This window comes from Cricetulus griseus, chromosome 4 (genome assembly GCF_003668045.3).
Source record: "Cricetulus griseus strain 17A/GY chromosome 4, alternate assembly CriGri-PICRH-1.0, whole genome shotgun sequence".
Classification (NCBI taxonomy): domain Eukaryota; kingdom Metazoa; phylum Chordata; class Mammalia; order Rodentia; family Cricetidae; genus Cricetulus; species Cricetulus griseus.
Window position 1 is genome coordinate 191,288,341 of NC_048597.1, and position 15,005 is coordinate 191,303,345.

General features: G+C 40.6%; 1 protein-coding gene across 1 annotated transcript in view; it reads right to left on the bottom strand.

Moving 5' to 3' along the window:
* Impg1 (interphotoreceptor matrix proteoglycan 1) overlaps positions 1-15,005 on the bottom strand; it is a 100,735-nt gene that overhangs the window by 66,838 nt on the left and 18,892 nt on the right. The window contains exons 7-11 of the mRNA XM_027411394.2: positions 10,673-10,731; positions 6,579-6,599; positions 4,613-4,857; positions 2,696-2,772; positions 1,614-1,692 (exon numbers count right to left, since the gene is read on the bottom strand). Coding sequence (XP_027267195.1) covers positions 1,614-1,692; positions 2,696-2,772; positions 4,613-4,857; positions 6,579-6,599; positions 10,673-10,731 — 481 coding nt within the window. The remainder of the gene's footprint in view (positions 1-1,613; positions 1,693-2,695; positions 2,773-4,612; positions 4,858-6,578; positions 6,600-10,672; positions 10,732-15,005) is intronic.

Sequence of the window (15,005 nt, forward strand, 5' to 3'; positions counted from 1 at the left end):
TATACTGTATTTGCCTTGAGTAGACTTACCTTTCTTTAAAAAAAGAAGTTATCTTCGGTCTGATCATATAGCTCAGCAGGGAAAACAGCTGGCTGAGCTTTACTAATTAATAAGTCTCCTTGTCATTTATTTGGGAGCTGGTGGTGGGACAGAAAAATCCACCTAGGTGGTTGACTATAAATAGGTCAAAATCCCTTGATACTTCTTCCATTGACAGTTAAGTCCTGGATTTTTTACTTCTTGAATCTCTGTGATTGCTTAGACATCAGAAGGAGAGAAATGATGCTGTTCTGGGTTCACAAGTGGTTAAAATACTGCCCTTTTCAATATGGCAACCCAACTGTGGAGAAACCCAAGCATCCTTGTGGGGAGGCCCCACATCTGGAGAGTGGGGTCTCTAGCCAACAGCTCTGGGAAAGCACTGATTTTCCAGCAATGTGCTGAAGTCACTGTGAAAATGGATCTTCAATACCAGTTGAACTCTGCCAGCTGGCACATGTTGAGCAGAGCTGTCCTTACCAACCACTGCCCAAATTTCAGATTTAAAGGTAAAATAAGTGGCTATTTTTAGCCATTAACCTTAGTTATGCAACAGACAGTGGCTATGAAATGAATACTTTCTTGTCAGTAGTCATGTAAACTAAGTTCAATTTGTACAGCAGACTCTGTTATCATGACACAAATGTATTTCTGAAAACCCCACATTCTGTAATTACATACCTGTTTAATAGAATCTATGAGGAAAATAGCACTGAAGAAATATTCTATGAGGAGTCCCTTTAGAAAACCCAGCCATAACACAGCCCCAGAGGTATTCACTCTTAGAACTACAGTGCAAGCTGAGCAACCTCAGACCCCCAGCATTGTGTCTCCTAAAAGATATTTTCACCAGACAACCTATAGATTGGAAAGGATTGCCACATGTTAGAGGCCAGCCTTTATGTGTGGGTACGCAAGGTTACACAGTAAGAACTTGTCTCTAAACAAAAATAGTAAAATTAAAAATAAACATGAAAGAAAAAATTATCAGCCAATAAGACTTCAGTGTTTAGTGATTTCCTTATGTGTAATTTACACTAGAAAGCACTCATGAGGTGAGATAGCTCATGTCTGAAATCCCAGCATTCAGGAGTCTGAGTCACATGGGGAAATTCTGTCTCAAAAACAAACATAAGAAAACACACAGTAGAGAACAGAAACATGTTAGTGGCATGCAGGAATGACTGACTGAAGTAAAGTTTCAACCCTCTCATCTGTAGCCATACCCCTGGGTCAAGGATTTGGGTCTCATGATGTTTGTTTTAATGGACTCAATTTCAAAGCCTGGAAGAGTTTTCTATTAGTGAAGCTTTGACTTCTGTATCTCTTACCACACCCAGGAAGGTTGGCCAGGATTCTAGGGAGGATTGTTGACTAGAACTGAAGGAAGGGTATTGGATTGAGGGCTCATGTTCCTCAGTAGGAGGTTATTCAGTGGATTCTCTTCTTTTGGTGATACTGGTGACACAAACCTTTCCAGGGTAGAGAAGATGTTTTAGGGAGTTGAGGGAGAGCATTGATGGGTCCTCAGGGAATGTCATCATCAAACATTGGCTCTGTGGGAAGAAACTCACCAGGAAGATCAGGTCCTTCTCTGTCCACTGCCTCAAACCCAGGCTCACTGAGAAGAAATTCTGGACTTGGTGTAGCATCCTGGAGAGTGAATTTGGAAAGACATATGTCAAGAAGGGTTGTTTTTCTGTGCATGAGGAGGGTTGTACTTATATTTTTAATACTGTTACTTATATTTAAGCAAAGAATTTTGTTGTTAGTATGACTTGTCTTTGGAGGAGGAGCCTGGAACTATGTCCTGAAAGGATAACATGGTCTGGCCAGGGAATCTATTTTCTGATCTCTTGTTTCTCAGCTGACAGGTCTTCCTGGATAGGACTAACTAATGAGTGAAATACTTTGAACTGTGTCAGCCATGCTTTCATTTGTAACTTTTCATTTCAAGAGGGCATGGAGTGTACTCAGAATTTCTATTTATGAAAGCTACAGTAAAAACTTGTAGAACACTGAAATTGACGGAGCTTTTAAGTTAAATACAAAAGTTACTACTACATCGATTATTTTTAGTTTCTAATACATTGCTTTACCACCTCCCATAAATAAAAATGTAGGTAAGATTTTAGGAATTAAAAATAAACTTATAAGGGTATTTCTGAAAATCAAAGTTAAGTATATTTTGCTTTAATTATTCATTTAGTTCATAAAAATGTGTTTTATCTGGCTGGAAAGATGATTTAGTAGGAAAAGGCACTGGTCACAAAGCCTGATATTCTGTGTTTAATCATTGGGACCCACATAGTGGAAGGAGAGAACATCCTCTGACCTCTACACTCATGCTATGGCATGTCTGTGTCCCCTCTTCCTCTTCCAATAAATGAATAAATATAAAAAATAAAATTTAAAATTTGTCTTATTAAACACTTAGCAAATCTGACTCAAAATAAAACAAATATGTAACTAAATCCATGGAAACTGAATTTTAGAATATTTGAAACACAGTTAATGAAAGTGGGCTCCTAATTACAGACCTAAAAACATCAAATACTTATACTTAACATTACAATCAGTATTTTTTTCTATTCAGTTTGTAAAACTGATTATTTTATTGGAGGATTTTAAACAGAAGGACAGGAAACTCACTTACCTCAGTGATGTCAGCAAGGGGCTTGGGCAGCCCTGATTGGGTGACAGGTTTGGAGACTGACAATGATCCAGAAACTTCTGGAGTAAAAAACAAATCACAAGGCTAAAATGTTTCTTTTTTTTATGATTTAGGCAATAAAAACAGTTAAGGTTCTAAAGTGTGGTAATAGTCAATTCTTAAGGAGTAGCACTACAACATTAAAAAATTGGAGTTACAGACTAATGGTCATTAATTTGAATGATGCTCTGAAGGACTGATCTAGTGTTGCATCTTGCATGCCTATGCAATGGGAATTGTTAAGAACAGGATGAAAGAGTGGGAGAGGTTGGGTAATGGGTACAACAATCAGTATAAGTAGACAGAAGGAATAAGCACTAGGATTATATTGCTCAGTGGGGTGATTATAGTTAACGATAATGTATTGTGTATCTCATAATTGCTATAGGAGAAGTTTTAAATGCTCTCATCAGTAAGAAATGATACAGAATAAAGTGATAGGAATAATAACCATGCTGCTTTGATCATTATGTGATATACACATGTATCTAATCATAACTTTATATTCCAAGAATGTGTGTAATTATTATGTGCCAATTACATAATAAGACCAATTTCGACTCCCTCCTTCCTCCTGGTTCTCAGAGCACCACAAGAAAGCTCAACAAAGGCACAAGCCCAGAGTAACACTGATGGGAGTTGTCATTCTGTAGTTATGTTTCTCTTATTGGCTATTGAATAAAGCACTGTTCGGCCAATGAGGCAGAATGATAGGTGGGACTAGGTGACAAAGAGGATTCTGGGAAGTGCAGGCAGAGAGTTGTCGTCATGTGATCTTGGGAGGAGAGGACACGAGTCAGGTGTTCTCTGCTAAGATAAGACCATGTACAAATACTTAGATGAATAGAAATGGCTTCATAATTAAGACAGAGCTGGCCAATAAGAAGCCCAAGCCAACATCCAACAATATTATAATTAATAATATAGCATCTGAATGTTCATTTGGGGCTGATGCGGCAGTGGACCCAGGCTGGTGGGAAGAATGCTTGTAACTTAACACACAGTCTTGGAGATGAGTATGAAGTTGCTCACTTGTTGCTTGCATATTCAGAGGCTCTACAACCTCCCTCCAAATTTCCTGAGATAATGATTTGCTGATATAAATCAGATAACAGAACTGCCAGATAATGACAGTTTCATGCCATCTTGTGCTAAAATGGCATTTCCATTGTCTGTCTAATATACTATTTGCAGTGTCTTTGAGTTTCAGGCTTCTGGATCCCCCACAGTATCCTCTAAAGGTCCCCAGCATGTCAGATTATCTGGATTATGTCTTTGGATCCCACTAAGATTGACTTACAAAGATTGTATCAGTGGTTCCTTACCCTCCTCTCTGGGGTGGGTTGCATTAGTGGGCAACCCTCAGGCCTGGAGGTAGAAGTGAGGTCATGCTACTTCTAGCCTTATCGAACTATTCCATTCCTTTGAGTAAAGGAAATTTTTATGGGCAATTCCTCCATCAGCTCTTTTTAAATTAGCCTCATTTGAATATGCCATCTGTTTCCTTATGAAGCCTGACTAGTTTACTGGATGAGAAGATATGTGTACACTAAGCCAGATAGATGGGAGTTCTCCCCTCTGTCCGGGCCCTACTGGTTGAACATGGTTGACCTGACTAAACTGAAACTACTGGATTCTCCTAGACTCATCATTGGTGCAAAGTGATCACCAAGGGCTGATTAAATGAAATGCAGGAGGGAGTGAAGAGAGACAGAAATAGTATGGTACATGATGCAGCTGTCATAGCAATGACTGACTTCACAGGGCCCAAGTGAAAAGGGCAATCCATCATATAGTAATAATTCCTAGCTTCCCTGTCAGAATGAGGATAAACTCAGAACTACAGCATCACCAACTGACCATCACTGAACTGAATCGTCCCCACATCCAAGGAATGGTCTTCGTCTAGTAGTTGGATGATAAGTTTTTTGAGGTTTGTAGTTGTGAGGTAGATTTCCGGTTGCTTGTCTTCTATGGTTCCATGATGGAGTCTTTCATTTTCAATTTTGTTGAAATCAAGGGACAGGAGATCGCTTGCAGGGCCTTTTACTTCTTCATGGTCTCTCTTAAAGATGGCCATAAGTTGTATTTCTGTGGAGCTTGAACTGTGGAGAGCAGAGGACACGTTCCATCCAAAGCCATTGTTATAAGATGAGAGAGTTTCTGTGTTGCTATAAGTCTTCAGGGCAATTTAACCTCTTTTCTGATAGGCTCTTAAAGAATATCCGACTTAAAACATTTCAATATTGGCCATAAACTTAACATATGGAAAAATATTGACAAATACTTTGTTTTAAAGTAGAATGTCAGCCTGGAGATTAAGTCTAGTTCAAAAAGGGATTGCGAATTGATTCCATGCATATTTATATTTTTTAAAAGTGGGAATGGTTCATTGTTAATTGATCAGTGTTTTTGGTGGTGTTAAAATCATGAAGTGCCAATCAGAAAGAGAGATGAATTGGCCCCTTTTCGACAAGATGCCTCTTCTAAGGTCTTTGGACTAGTATGCATGATATATCAGCATCACAATAGGCTATGTATGCCATAACCAAGTAGAATTTCAGTTCTTAACGCCCTTTTTTTTCTTCCATTCTTTTCCATAGAGTATTTTATTATTTTATTTTATATTTTGTTCTTCAAGACAGGGTTTCTCTGTGTAACAGCTTTGGCTGTCCTGGAACTTGCTTTGTAGACCAGGCTGGCCTCAAACTCACAGAGATCCACCTGCCTCTGCTGGGATTAAAGGCATGTGTCACCACTACCTGGCCACAAAGTATTTTTTAAACTAAAAACAAAAAATCAAAATAAATTAAATGAAATAGAGCAAGGAAATAAAATAACAAAGGATGTAAGAAAAGGGGAAGGGAAGCAGTACACAGTGTATGATTAACTGTATTTACTACCATATTTATTAACATGGTATCTTTCAGCATGCAAACCCTCAAACAAGATTCTTTACAGCTCTGTCCTTGAGACCAAGTGTTGCCTTTTGTTTCATGCCATAAATCTACACAGAGGCATGCAGAAGTGTTTTAAAGGCCTCAGGAGCTGATAATGTGTATTCTTGGCAGTTCTTCAGACCACACAATCAGTCAGCGACTACAGTTCATTATTTCACTAGTCAATTGAAGGAGCCAAAGCCAGATTCTCATTACTGATCTCTCCAAGGTATAGTGGGTCATTTCCCCACCTCAAACTGACCTTGGGGCTGAGGAGCAAATTAGTTTCTCTCCTTTATTCTAGGCTTCAGTTGGGAGTACTCATGAGCGTGAAGCCAGTCAGCCAGTTTCCCATTGCGAACATACAAGAATTAGTTAAATCAGGATGCTGGCATAAACATCTGTATTCTCACATTTTTCTAATTAGAGGTATAGTTTTTCTTAGAATGCTTTTCAAATGGTCAATCAGTGTTTCCCTGCTAATCTCATATAGTGATTTGACTAGAGAGTTTTTTAAATTACTAAATGATAATTCCATTTAAATAAAACTACTAAAAATCGTTGGCTTATTCAAGACAAAGTACATGTGAAAATTATTTTAAAAAATAACAGTTTAGGCTGGGTGGTAATGGTGCATGCCTTTAATCCCAGCAGTTGGAAGGCAAAGGCAGGCAGATCTCTGAGTTCAAGGCTAGCCTGGTCTACAGAGAGAGTTCCATGACAGTTAAGGCTACTCTGAGAAACCATGTCTAATGAAAAACCAAAACCCAAACAAAACAAAAATCAACCAATCAAACAAAAAGGCCCCTCCCCCAAACAACTCCCAACTTATACATTTGTGGAAGGAAGCATACTATATTTCAAAACACAAAAATAATCAAAATTACCCATCTCCTTCTTTCTTTGGTCTTCATTTCATGAAAACATGCAAAGAAGAAAGAATTTTGGTGAGATTTATTGAAGCTTTCAGTGGATTATTTTATACACAAAAATGTTTTTATATTGTCTTTCATGTTCATCTAGAGTGTTGGAGGAACAAACTGCCACCAGAATTTCGATGGTACCTTTAGGAATCATGAATCTTAGGATATAAACATCTTTACGTACAGTTTCTGAACAGGGTTTGAGCCTCAGTTCAAAGACTTTTGTGCCCTTATGCTCTTCTTTTGAAACTTGTTGATTTCTTCAAGGAGGCTGCAAATATATGCTATGTGTCTTCTATGTGGGGTGCAGCTGCCAGGATGTTTTAAAAAAGTATTTTGCAAACAGATTCCTTACCTCCTGAATGCCATTAAGGGATTTGTTTATTCTCAGAAGTGACTTGTCTGAGATTGACCCTGGGAACTAGTGTTTTGCTGATTTCTCTTTGAATTGCTTTAATCAGTTGAGGGACTGGTTCGATTCCCCATGAAAACTTGTGAGAAAGACAACACCCATTTACTGAGTTGGTGCTACAAGCCAAGAATTTTATGAGTATTTTCATTTAATGTTTACAACAGCAGAATCCTCATTTCACAGGCGCTACAAAGGCAGAGAAGACACTCAACTGGACCCAGCAGAGGCAGGATTTGAACTTGGGGTTGTCTCTCTTTAACTTTGTTTTCATTTTGTCACCTCATTCACTGGTATGTGCCTGAGAAAGACATGTTGGTTACCAAAATTACAGACACATTTTAGAATTTGGTTTAGAAGCAATATTAGGTTTTCTCTCTTTATATTTCAAATGACAATTGATGATGAAGACAGTCTCTATATATGATGGGATCAGTGTCAGTGGCATTTCTGCCTGGACTACAAATTCATTTCACTTATCTCCTGATATAATATGGCCTCAGTGGATAGGCTACAGACTTGTTCATTGTGGAATAATCTTTTTGTACACTATGAATACGTGCCAATCTGATTGGTTTAATAAAAAGCTGAATGGCCAATAGCTAGGCAGGATTTTCGGGTCAGAGAGAACTCTGGGAAGAAGGCAGAGTCGCCAGCCAGAGATGGAGGAAGCAAGAAAGCAGCATGGGCAGTAGAGAGTAAAGGTAATAAGGCCATGAGGCAGAAAGTAAGTTAATAGAAATGGGTTAATTTAAGTTCTAGGAGCTACTTAGAAACAAGCCTAAGCTACTGGACAAGTTTTCATAATTAATAAGAAGTCTCTGTGTGGTTATTTGGAAGCTGGCTGGTGGGATAGGAAAAAAATCAGCCTACACTTGTTCCCATGTTCCCTTAGAGACAGAGAATCTGCTGTCCTTCTAAGTGGTACTGCTCTGTGAGGAGAGACTGCCTACAGTCTACAGACATCCATCCAGGGCCTGCCTCTTGCTTCTTTGTAATTTGTAACCCAAGAAGCCAAGGAGAGAGGCCACACTCCTAGGCCCAAACCTTATGCCTGCCAGTGAAAAATTGCTTTGTTGACATAGCCTTGCACCAGCAAATGGAAGTCTTAAAGAAAAACTATTTATTACCACAATGAAGATACGGAGCATGTTCACCAGTGTCAAAGCTTTAGCCTGCCTCTTTGTGATCCCTCCCTTTCACACTCTGCCTCACCATCTCCAAGCAACTACTGATATGTTTTCTGCCACTGTAGATGAGTTTCTGTTTTCTGGAATAGAACATAATGTACTCTTGTCTGGCCTTTCACTCAGCACAGTTATTCTGAGGTACATTCTTGTCATATATGTCAAGAGTGTTATTTCTTTGTCAAGAAAAGTGTCTATCGTGGGCATATTCTAGAACTGCCTATTGCTCTGTTGATGGACAGTTGGCTGTTTTGTTTTGGGCTATTCAAGATAAAGATGCGATGGATGTTTATGCACCAGGCTGAAGAAATGTACTCTACCACTAGTTTGTGTGATTGTTAATAGTGCCCCACACTTGATCGTAGGGATGAAGCAATACTCTAAGTGGTGTTTAACTGCTAACCCTTAAAATGGTATTAATAACGGAGTCCTAACTACCTTCCAATTATGTTGAGAGAATCAGGTGTGGCTGTTCACATCAAGCTATTCATGAAGTTATAAATCAGCTTTTCTACAAATGAGACAAAGGAAAGGCAATGTATGTGACTGATAGGCGCTGATTCATCTGTGGGCATCTGGCCCCGTAACAAAAGTGATATCTGTAGGGGACAGTGTAAGCCACGCCTGCTAGAAGCTGGCCATAGGTGTGTCTGACCACGCCTGCCAGGGCGTGGTCAAGGTGAGGTCAGGATGATGTGTGATAGGTTTTTAAGGGGCTGCAAGGCACATGGGAGCCCCTTCTCTCTGGCCTCCCTGCCTTGCTGCCCCTGGCATGCTCTGGCTTGCGTTTGGCTGGTGTTTTTCTAATAAAGGATATCCTTATCATAAGCTCCTTTTATTTCTCTATGGATATCCTTCATAGTAAGTTTATTTCACAGTGTCCCCAGCATTGGTATCAATGACCAAAGGTTTGGGCTGCTCACAAGTGTATCACTTATTGAACTCAGGGGCCCACATACTTTCCAGTGGACTGAAGTCCTTATGACAGAAGGAAAACTATTGTCAAAATGCAATTAAACTTGTTTTATAAGCATATTTGGCAGAAATAGTAATAAATCCTTACAGAGACAAATATGGGAAAGATTCAGTTTCCAAGCATGTCTCTTAAAAAGTTTTTTACTTGGAAAATTTTATTGTGATTTTCCTCTGAAGTAGTTTTTTTTTTCAATTAGATTTTCATTTGTTGAAGGGAGGCAATAACACACATTTAATCACTCACCAGGAGAGGCATTTTCATCATTTCCTGAAGCTGTAGATTAAAAATTTGTTCTTTAACTGTAGTACTTTATTCAGAAGACCTCGCCATCTATGCAAAATATGTGCCCATCACCTTTGATTATCTCCTCATCCATCTGCCTTCCAGTTGAATACTGCAGAGTGGCATCTTGACACAAAGCAAAGCAAGTTTGCTTTGGGAAATATTAGGACTTTCATCTTTTATCACTCTCCCTTTCCAATATTTCTCTCCTCTGGAGTGAAACAAATCAGAAAGGCCTGACGGCCCTGGGAAACACAGTGGTCACATCTCCTGAGCCCTCCTTTCCAGACAGAAGCTGCTCTTTCACAGTTGCTCTCCTGCTCCAAGACCAGGTGGCAAAGAGCCAGCAAGACTTCCAAAGGCCTGATCTTCCCAAGTCACCTCCTACCTCCCCAGGCATGGAAGTTCATCTGCTTCCACCAGCACTGCTCTGTACCCTGCAGCACACTGTTACAAAGTGCCGTTTAATGATTTTGCCTACGCGTGTTTGAAATAAGGAGAACTTTAAAAATGAAGCAAAAATTCTTGTTTAAACCCATGAACCTGAATGACCGTGCTGTGAATACAGATGGCTACAGACTGGCTTCTGCTGGAGTGTGACCACACACAGCTTTAGTGTGGCATTATTTTATCATTTTACATTTCGAGTCACTACTTTTTGAGCAGAAAGCTTTATCCAGTCCACACACTAGGCAAAATTAAAAACATATATTTTGTGAAGTCTTGCTTTGGACCCTGTGCATTCCATCCCTTCAATCGCTCCACCCATAAAAGCCACTTAAAAAAATCAGATCCACCTGTGTCTCTTGGCTAACGTGATTTATGCCAACGTGGATGAGATTTCGCCTTGCAGAGGACATGAGGCAACCCAGTAGGATAATTGTTACTGTTTTTGATCTGTCTTTACCGAGGTATTTCCCAAAGATTTGCTAATGACATTACCAAGGACTATTGACGGTTGCTATGTAGGGCAGTATTTCTGGCTCTCCTGGGAACAGCATTGCAGATTCTGCACTCTCCCTTCAGCACATGGTTTTCTGTTCTTATTAGAGCTCCATTATCTCAAAAGTATCCAGTCTGTAGGACCAGACTGAGTTAAACAACTCAGGGGAAAGGGGCCTTCTAATCCTCAGGATGTCACTTTTAAGGCAAGCCAGGGAGGAAGTGATTTACAAATTGAGAACAGTCTAATTCTCTCACTTACCCAAATCCTAACACATGGATTTCTTGGAACCCTGGAAGTTTCTTAAATATCTTTTGCAACTGCAGAAAGAAAGAAATGTATGAAATAGTCATTGGCCTTACTGACTCAGATGTTACCAACCAACCAACCAACCAACCAACCAACCAACCAACCAACCCTCTAAACACTTTTGATGAGTCAGTTAAAGGACAGTTGAAAGGGAAAGCTAAAACAAAATGTCAGACTCCCTCTGTTCACAGGTATTTCTGAAGCCAGAGAATATTTTGCTATTGGCTTAAAAGCCATATATGAATAGTTTTGAGATGCTTGAAATATTTATTTTACATAAAGCATGAAATAACTTTAAGATGGTATTTGGAGGGAACCTTTTAAACTACTACATAGAGTAATATACACTTTGTCTCTATAGATGATGACAAGCTAATGATGTTCCCTGGATTGAATTAGAGGATTTGGAAAATACAACAGTAAAGGTATTATTAAATGCAATCAATTAGATTTGTTCTTGGACGTGCCTGGATTTCACAAGTGTTCTCAATATGTGTTTGTTAGTGAGGCTGGCTATCAGGACAGTCTCCCTGGCTCCTCCCTAGGCTTGCAGCCCCATCTCTGTGCCCCCAGATTCCAAGGGAGTGGGTGGCTCTCTCCAAATCTTCCTTCTAGTGGCCTTCTTTGGCTTATACTTCCTCTTCTTTCCCTCTCCGTTCAGTTTTCTTTGCTCCCTCAGATTGCTCTTGTTAGTCTTTGAGTGTCAAGTTCCCACCAGAGTCTTCTCAGTTCTCTTATTCCATAACCTGCCCCATCCAGGCTTTCCTGGGGAAGGCTACAAAACAAGAGGGTCTGACAGGAAGGCAAAGCCAACTAGTAGAGGAGCTCGAGTGGGACAGCAGGGGAACTAGAGAGGCCGGCCTTGTCCTCCTGTCCCTGCCTCTCTGTGATCTGTCATCCCCCTCGTGGGGAAATCCAGTTTTCTCCCCTGGTTTCAGCTCTCTCCTTATATCCAGTCTTGAGTTCTTCACACAAGTATCATTTTCCTCTCCAAATCTACATTATTTCCAGACTTCTTCATGTTAGACAAGCTTAAAAGTTCCCAGTTAAATGTTTTCTCTCATGAGTTGCCTTTGTCTCTTCACAGCAATAGAAAAGTAAGACTTACTTCTTTCTACTGTTATCCCATTTATGAGTAGCCTATAGTTGGCCTTCTAGTGAACTGAAGAGGAACTCTGTCCTTCCCTGTTTATAATGGGCACTTCTATTTCTCCAGAGCCCCATGAATTACTTTCCCTCTGCCCACAGCACCAATCTCCTCACTGCCTGTTTCTACTCCCGCAACACAGCATGCTCATCTTCTGCTCACTGACTGCTTCCACTCCAACACAGTGTAGGGCCCAGGGTGACTTGGTACACACTTGCTGCTTTGCTCCACTGCTGCCATTCCAAGGCTCAAGTAGGCTTGAGTTTTCAGTTTACTCTGAAGCAATACCAGGGAAAGACCACAAACCCAGGAAAGGATCATCCAAGGGGAAAATACCAAGAGAAATTCCTAACGTTCCAACCATTGTAGATAGGGTCATCTGATGTCCTTTATCCTAGAACACACCTATCCCCTTTCACCAAGACACCCTTAGACAAATGTCAGCCAATCAAGGTCTTGAACCCTGAAATCCCTTTACTCCCAGCCTCTACTATGATAAAACCCCTACCCCGCCTGGGCTGGGCACTCTGCTCAAAACTGCTATGTCACACAGACAGAGAGCCCAAGCTCCAGCTTAAATAAAGGCTCTTTTCTTTTACATACTGGGCTCCTTGTTGTTTGTCTCCTTGTTGTTTGTTGGAGGATTCTGAGATCTGGGCATGACAATAGCACCCCCCCCCCTTCTTCTGTTCACTGACTGCTTTCACTGAGCCTCTCTCTACTGAAAAGTGAGAGTTTCAAGACTCAGGTGCAGTTCGGAGCATTTCTTCTCTCCACCAGGCCACATCTCTCAAGTGTACCATCTAAGTTCTAGGAGGTGCATGCCCTTTGGCCTAGGGATGGAGTCCTGTTTATTCATCTTTATTCCCCCTGGCTCTTAGAATTCACTGGATCTTCATCCACACAGAAGGAATTTCACAATATTGCTTGATGAGCTGAGTTCATCTCTTCATTCTCTAAACTCATCAACATGCCACTGGGTTGTCGCTGTATCTAAAATCACCGCTGTGCCCCATCTCCAGTGCCAAGGACTGTAGCAGTGATGCGAAGATAGATAGATAATCCCCAATCTCCTATGGGGTTTTGGGCTGCATCATGGAATTTTTTTTCCAGGAGACTGATTTACCTTCTAATTATATTTTCGTGTGCCAATATTAAAAATAGTTTTCATTTCCTGAACCTATAGGAACTCTGGTGATGAAAGCAGCTTAGTCTGGATGATAAGAAGATATTCTGCAGGCTGGGTTTAAATATTGGTGCTATCACTTTCTAGCTGCAAATTCCCGAGTTTATTGCTTCATCTCTGAGTCGTGCTCTTTTGATCAAAATGGGACATGATACCCATGCCACACGGTATCAGTAAGGAATGAGAAAAAAAAAAAAAACACAGTCCGTGATGCTAATAATTTATTAGTAATTTTTGTTTTCTACTTTTCCACCGGGAAAAGTCTGGGAGTCTCATCCGCACCCCCAGCATGGATTCTCCAAGGAAGATCCAGCTTTTAGACAGTTTTTTAAAGACTGGGGTGGGGTGGGGCTAGATGGAGGGTCCCCACTGTGATGTCGGGGAAGGAAGCCTGGGGAAGTAAGTTTATATGAGTCTCCCTTACTCTGTAATGAGCTTAACAGAGAGGAACCAGGGGGAAAGGAGAGGCTAGGTTCTTCGGGGCTGGGCTTTATTAGGGAGCTCATAGGAAAGGTTCAGGCCTACTCTAGTGTCCTGTGGGAGCAGTTTTGGAAGCACAGTGAATTTGGGGTGTGAAGGCTCAAGTATGTGATTCAGTGTTTGGAGCAAGGCATAATGTTGTGGACTTATTATTCTCTTTATAGAGACACTAGTCTATTGTGTGAGCAGTTAGTGAAGCAGGGAAGTGCCTCCATGGAAGCTGCCGTTTCAGTGCTCCTGGGGGCTGTCTTCCCTCCCCTCTACGAGTGCTCCACAGCAAAGGATTGGATGTAGGAGATTTTTTTTTTTGTTTGTGTCCATGCCCTCTTGGTGAAGCTGTCTGAGTTTGATTAAGAATCAGCTTTGCATCAGAGGGTGCAGATGGTGTCTAGGGACATGATGACAAAAGTCTTCAGTTAATTCTGCTAAGTAATCTAGTGGGGACCTTCCAATCATGAAGCACTAGCCACTAAATTGCTAATTAAGTGCCCACTTAACCTTATTAATAATACTAAATGCACAGGGGTCTCCCTGATTCTGCCAGAACGTATGTTAATGGGCTATAAAAGAGTAGCTACAGCTGAGTTTCGCCGAATGTTTGCACAGGAGAAAGCATCCAGACAACAACCATGTGATTCCTTTTGACATTTGTATTAAATTCCTCATTAGGTTTATTGTGGAAATTAAATCACTGTAAAGCACTGTCAATTAATTCCTGATTAGGCCCAAATGACTGCTAATACAGGCTATGGGGGGGAAACATACTGATTGGGTTTCTAAGGCAGACCTTGGAGTGGTCCTACTCAGGAGCCAGTGAGGGGACAGTATAATAATCCAGGCAGACCTGGCCCTGGCACTTAAGAACCTGGCATAGTGCCTCTGTGCCCTTCAAGTTCTGTACTCAGGTATTGGGGTCTCTTTACAAGGCAAACTCTGCCTACTTACTCTCTCTTCCCTCTTCTATCGTTTCTCTGAGGAGGCAGCTCTCTCTCTCTCTCTCTCTCTCTCTCTCTCTCTCTCTCTCTCTCTCTCTCTTCTTTTTCCTTATTCCCCTTCCTTTCCCCAATAAACCTTCCAATAAACCTCCCCAATAAACATAAGTCTCATCTACAGGTCTCTGTCTCCCACCCAACGTTTGTCCCTCTACAAAGATGGGACCCACTAGTCCCACCTTCGTGCTGTATTATTACAGACACGAGATATAGAAGACTGTGCCTTAGGTAATGGTAGACTTTAGAAAGAGCCAGCAGTACTGATGTGATACTCTTTGGAACAAAGTTGGACAAGACATAGACTTCTTAGTTATGTTGGATCAACTCTTGTTCTAGTAATTGATGAATAAACATCATAATTATGTCTAACTTAATGTCATGTATTTAAATTGCAAAGATAGTATTGGTGATGTAGTGGTAAACATAGATTTCTTTCAAATTACAGAAGTGAAAATATTAATAGGGATATAATATTATGAA